This window comes from Triturus cristatus, chromosome 9, assembly GCF_964204655.1.
Source record: "Triturus cristatus chromosome 9, aTriCri1.1, whole genome shotgun sequence".
Lineage (NCBI taxonomy): Eukaryota > Metazoa > Chordata > Amphibia > Caudata > Salamandridae > Triturus > Triturus cristatus.
In genome coordinates this window covers 707,977,156-707,983,155 of record NC_140592.1, presented here as the reverse complement: position 1 = coordinate 707,983,155, position 6,000 = coordinate 707,977,156, and the positions used below count along the sequence as shown (strand labels likewise).

Below are 6,000 nucleotides of genomic sequence, written 5' to 3'. Positions count from 1 at the left end.
TTGGGTTCAACTCCCATTCTGTGGCAAAATAGAACTCTTGCCACCGCTTGCAGAGATCTCCACTGAAGAACACAGCACCTCGGGAAGCAGTGGGCAAAGGCTCAGCACGGGGTACACTGCTCAAATGTTTAGCTGTTACTGAGGGAATTTAAATTGGTGCCCCACAATAACCTAAACGTAAAAGTCACTAAGATTCAAGTTCTCCGACTGATTGCCAACAAGTACTTCACTCTTCACATATCAGAATAGGGTCAGGCACACTGATATCTCAATTCAAACTAAAATGTAATAGTTATGGTCAGCAGGTGAAAAGAGTCACCATCTTGCTCAAATGTGAAACCACAATCCCGCTCACTTTCACATTAAATGTAATCCCAGCACGTCTAGAATTTCCTGCTCCAACAAGTAGTTGGACCCACATTGGGGAAGCATACCTATAAACAATTCACATGAAAAAATGACGCCACGTATGGCAATTTTGTTTATACTTTAGGTTTATTTCAGAATACAATTATTCTTCACAGACACATTTATATATATATAAAAAGGTTTGCACTGAAACATTGCACTTATGATATCAAGACTGCTTTATGAAAGCTAAGAAATTTGAGCTTTAGCAAATAAGCTGCAACATACAAAACACTTCTCAACTGGACCCATGGGGAGGAAGAACCAAAATGGAGTTCTGATTGGTCTCAATAAAAGGCTAACAAGCAGGTAAACGTGTGTGGTTTACAGGTACTGAGATTCCAAAAACTTGGCATTTCAGAGCGTTCAGTCTTAGATTTAAAGGTAAGTCTGGTGTTTACCAGTTATTTTTTTCTTTTTCATGTTAAACGTATCTGAGAACATGAATGGCCATTCTATCTTCTGTAGAAACACCCACCAACTCCTACATATTTTTCTCACCATTTCAATCTTTCTTTTGGTTCGTCCTTTCGAAGCTTAGCTGCTTCTTTTACTCCCTGCAGGAGCACTGGCAGACATCAGGTCTTTGATATTTGCCATTGTCGTAGCATTCCAGTAAAAAGGAGTTTGACTGTATACCCACATGCTACCACAAGGCATGGACGCCCAGCAGCTTTTGGGAAAATGTTTTTTTTCTGAAAAGCCCCAAAGCCATACACCACATAAATTACTTTTCTTTTTCTTCTTCACTTTCCTCTTCTGAATCTTCACTTTCTGAATATTCATAGTTTGCTCGGTTTGTGTTCACAAACAAGTCACTGTAATCCTCACCTTCTTCCTCTGATGCTGTTTCCCCGACGAGTGGAGATGCTTTACCATCTGTGGAAAGGTCTCTGAAACAAGGAACAAAATCTAAAATGGCACCAGTCGGACCCAAGTCAGATTACTAGCATGAAATATTATACTAGACATTCTATGAGCTATCATATATGACATATATCATCAAGGACTTCAACTGATATCTGCAGAGGACCTTTGATATCCATGGAATGGCAATTCGAACAAACCCATTAGAATGCCCCACTGGGCATGTGAATCATTTTGTTGATAGAAAGAGAACGTTTTACCTGCACTTTTTGTGAACTGGAAAGTTTGCAAGTGAGCTAAAATGCAGGTTTAATATCAACATATAATTGTATCAACGTCCAACTACCAATGAAAATTAAATGTTATGTATAAATGGTACCAAACGAGTTTGGTGATCTGGGTGGATTGGGCAAAATAACTATTACCTTCTTAGTTCTAACGGGCCATTATCTGCTGTTCTATGTTACCAGCCCGGATAGTTTGAAGTAACATTACTGGTGAATGGAGACATCCCTTAATATGATAAATACTCTCAAGTGGCTATAACGAGCTACAGCTTTACGAATCAATGGGGGACTACCAAACCACGTGTACTAGAGAAAGGAAACCAGTTACTTCCCTGTAACAATATTACTGCACTTTAATAAGTCTAGTGTCATTTGCTAAGCATTTTTCTGCCATCAAGTGGTTGAACTGGAAAATGTTATTGTGCTTTTCTTTGAAATAAAGTTTTCTGACAAAGGTGGACATTGAGAAGGGTGTGTTTAAATGACACTGCTGTGTGGTGTCGAGACAACTCTGCCCTACCTCCTGTTGGCACCATCTCAGGTTTCAGCTTTGTGCGTGTTCTTTGTATGTCCGGAGTATTTTTTTTTAACACCTGGTGGAGGTGGACTGGGTATTGTGAGACTTTGTACCACAGCAAGCTGCAAAACTATTGTTACAGGCAAGTAACCTGTTTCTTTTACATAACAAATCATCACAGATAATGTGCACTGCAAAGCATAACAAGAAATGTACGGTGGTGAAGAACGGCTAGGGACTGAAGTAGTTCCGAACAAAATTCTTTAGAAGCACTTTTTGCCCCAACTGTGAACCTTTCATATTACAGATACTAATACAGTAGTGTATTGTGGAGAATGTGTAAATAAACAAATGGTTACTTATAGTCCTGGTTATGGATTGCAGGAATCTTGATCAAAGTCATAAATTTTAGAATAATTCCCCACTTTGCGCAGGTACAATGAAATACTGCATATGACATATGTTTTTATATCAGTAAAAAAGGTAAAGTGTCCAACATGTGTGAGGCACCCTTTAAAATGGTCATCATAATGAAGGTTTTTCCAATTTTTGGATTGCTGAGGAACAAAACCTTCTAAAAGCTGCATTGCAGCAACTATGACAACTTGCTGTTTATATGTCTAAATAATGAGGAAGAGTGCAGCGCTATAGGCTTACAGTGCAAGAGTAACAAGCATTTGCAATGCAGTAGGTCTCACATTTTTGCGAGAGTTTAAGCTATTGGTATTGTAAATGACAATGCCTTTTATTTGTCTGTGTTGATAATTAACACATACGTAAAAGGCATTATCATTTACAATGCCAATAGTTCAAACTCTTGCAAATGCGAGATCTATATAATTTCAAAGAAGCAGCCGCCATTGTCCCGGGCTGCTTGGATAGTGAAAGCTGCATGGCGTGCTGAATGTTGCAGGGAGACGCAAAAAGAGAGTGATGTCTTGGGATGAATACACAGCAGTTATTTCAACTAGGGAAGAAATATATTATACCCTTGTGTGGGAGCCTAGTCTCCAAGTGTAACTCGTAAATAATTTGCCCACTCACGCAGTCTTTCTCAATTCTTTCACATCTTTTTAGTCTATTTTTTGTTATAAATATATAAACATTTTTGCCACACAAAAAACAAAAATGTTTTGTCCATACAAAATTCAAAAGACCAATAAAAACTCCTAAACCTTTCCGTACCCACCCATTTTAACCCAGTTGCAATACAATACATATATATGTACAATCCGAGGGGAGGCAAACCTTTACACACACACACAGACGGAAACTCCTCCTCTATTCAGTCTATATATTATGTGTGTTGTCTGGTGCCTATATATACATTTTAATTCAGAATTCAGAGGGCAGGTGAGGAATCTGCAGTTAGATGGCCGTTACCAAATGTAAGTAACTTGTTCTTCTGATAGAGACTTCTAACCACAGATTCCTCATCTTTTGCATAGATACCACAGCAGTACTTTCCAGGTGATGGGTATGTGGAAATCTTGTAGGACATTTAGGGTAAAATGCCCACCTCGCCAGACCTGGCTATCCAGGCAGTAGCACTTTGTGAATGTGTGGAGGCAAGCCCATGTAGCAGCCTGACAAATATCCAGGACTGATATATTGCATGCTAATGCCTTGTTAGCAGCCTAGGCTCTGGCTCAGTGAGCACGCAAATCCTCCGAGTTTGTTTTTTAGCTAGGCTATAACGGGTCTTTAAACATAACACAATTCATCTAGGGATGGTTATTTTCCGTACTGTCTTGCTGTTCTTAGTTTCAGAAAACCTAAAAAATATTTGGTCATCCTGTCTAAATTCCCTGGTCTTCTTGATATAAAAACCATGGGGTCTTTTACAATTGAGATTATGCAGCCGTACTTTCTCCTTTAATGGATGAGGTAGTGTGTAAAAAGTTGATGGTTTGTCTCACATGAAGGGGAGTGATCACTTTGGGTAGGAATGCTGCCTTCATTTGAAAGCCTAATTTGCCAGGAAAAAAGGGAACAAATGGAAGACGAGATAACCAGGCCCAAAGTTTACTCACTAGCCTGGCAGATGTTATTCTGATAAAGAATACTGGTTTAAGCCTAAGTTGTCATAAAGGTCCACTGTGCACAGGCTCAAAATGGAAGCACCACAGGTAGATCAAAACAAGATTTAGATCCCATTGTGGCATTATAAAAGGAGTATGTGGGAATATATGGTTCAACCCCTTCAAAAAAACACATCATAACAGATGATTTGAAGAGAGACGATAGATCGGGTAAATACAAAAAGGCCAAAAGGCCCACAAGTAACCTTTCATTTTGGTCACAGCAAGCTCTTGCATGGCTAAGGATAAACAAAATAACAAAATATCAGATATAGAAGCTCGGAAAGATTGGATGTGATGAGGAACAACACTTTCTAGCATCCAGGATATATAGTACTGGTGAAGGGATGCCTGGCATCTAGAATGAAAGTAACCACTTTAGAAGGAAGACTGAATGCAATTAACTGTCACTACTCATTCGACACGTATAGATGTGTGGGCTCGGATGAAAGACTAGATCCTGGTGCAGAAACAGATTCTCCCAAAGAAATAGCCAGATTGGAGAGCATGTGCTCAAGCAATAGGTTCTGGGTATTACACACTCCTCGCACAGTCCAGAGCGACCAGGAAGACAATGGCCTAGTCTCTCTTGATTTTCTTGAGTACTCTGGTCAGGAGAGGTAGGGACAGAAAGGCATGGAAAAGTCCCAACCGCCATGTAGGCAAAAGTTGTCTTTTAAAGAAGACTGCCTTGGAAACTCCAATGACCAAAATCTTTGACACTGTGCGTTCTGTGTGGTGGCAAATACAGCGAGCTATGATTCTCTCTCATTGTTGAAAGGTGCCCTGTGCCACTTCCGAGCGTAATGGCAATTCGTGATCCGCTAGGTATATTTGGCAAAGTTAAACCGCTCGTGGTATTTAAAAATCCTGTCAGATGCAGGCTATCAGGGAAATGCCCTGTGTTTTCAGCCATTTTCTGGCACAAAGCCCACAACTGCAATCCATCCTGTTTGTTTCAATACCACAAGGCAGTGTGGTTCTCCTTGAGATCTTGCACCCGTTCCCCCTTGATAGTTGGGAGGAACACCTTGAGCGCCAATTGAATCGCTCGCAACTCCATCAGGATGAAGTGGAGGCGAGCCTTGACCAGAGTCCTCTGATCTCTACCTCTCCCAGGTGATCTCCGCCAACCCAGTAATGATGCATCTGTCACAAGGTTCATTTCTGGGTGGGGCAGTGAGATGGGTCTGCCGTTGGTCCAACTGCGGTCAAGCAGCAACCAAGGTAGATCTTTCGCAGTCTTGTTTGATGCGTGAATGGAATCTGATAGAATCCTTGATGCTGAGCCCACCTGAGATCCCACTGCAGAGCAAGTATGTGCCACCTAGCGTGGTCCACAAGCAGAGTGCAGGATGTCAAGAGGCCCAGAAGCCTCAGAGCCGATCTCACCTAGATCCAGGCTGTAGGTTGAAATATCAGGCTCATGGTCCAAATTTCCTGGACTCACTGAGGCATAGGAATGGCTCTGAAGAGCACCGTGTCCAGGATGGATCCAATGAAGGGGTGAGGTGTGACCAGGGACGGACTGGTAACCGGATTCGGCCCTGGCAAAGAGCTCGGCCGGCCCAGGGGGGATGTAAAATCCCTACAATGTCAACTGATCGCCCATCTACTGTAAGTGGTTCACAAATTTTAAAAGAGCCAGTCTACAGTAGCCAGTCGAGATATGGGAATACTGGTATTCCCAAACTCTGCAGATGGGCTGCGACCACAGCCATCACCTTTGTCTACACTGATCAGGCCAGAGAGAAAACCAGAAAACTGAAAATGCTCTGGACTCAACTGATACCGCAGGTAACGTCTATGGGGCTGTGAGGCGGAACATGGAAATACGTGT

The 6,000-nt window shown here is 41.6% G+C and overlaps 1 protein-coding gene across 2 annotated transcripts in view; it reads right to left on the bottom strand.

Moving 5' to 3' along the window:
• Nucleotides 1-476: 476 nt before the first annotated feature.
• The window catches only part of EIF1AD (eukaryotic translation initiation factor 1A domain containing), a 325,274-nt gene continuing 319,750 nt past the window's right edge, over nucleotides 477-6,000 (bottom strand). For both annotated transcript variants that reach the window (XM_085625867.1, XM_085625868.1), the window contains exon 7: nucleotides 477-1,301. In XM_085625867.1, the coding sequence (XP_085481993.1) occupies nucleotides 1,136-1,301 (166 nt within the window). In that variant the 3' untranslated portion in view covers nucleotides 477-1,135. The remainder of the gene's footprint in view (nucleotides 1,302-6,000) is intronic.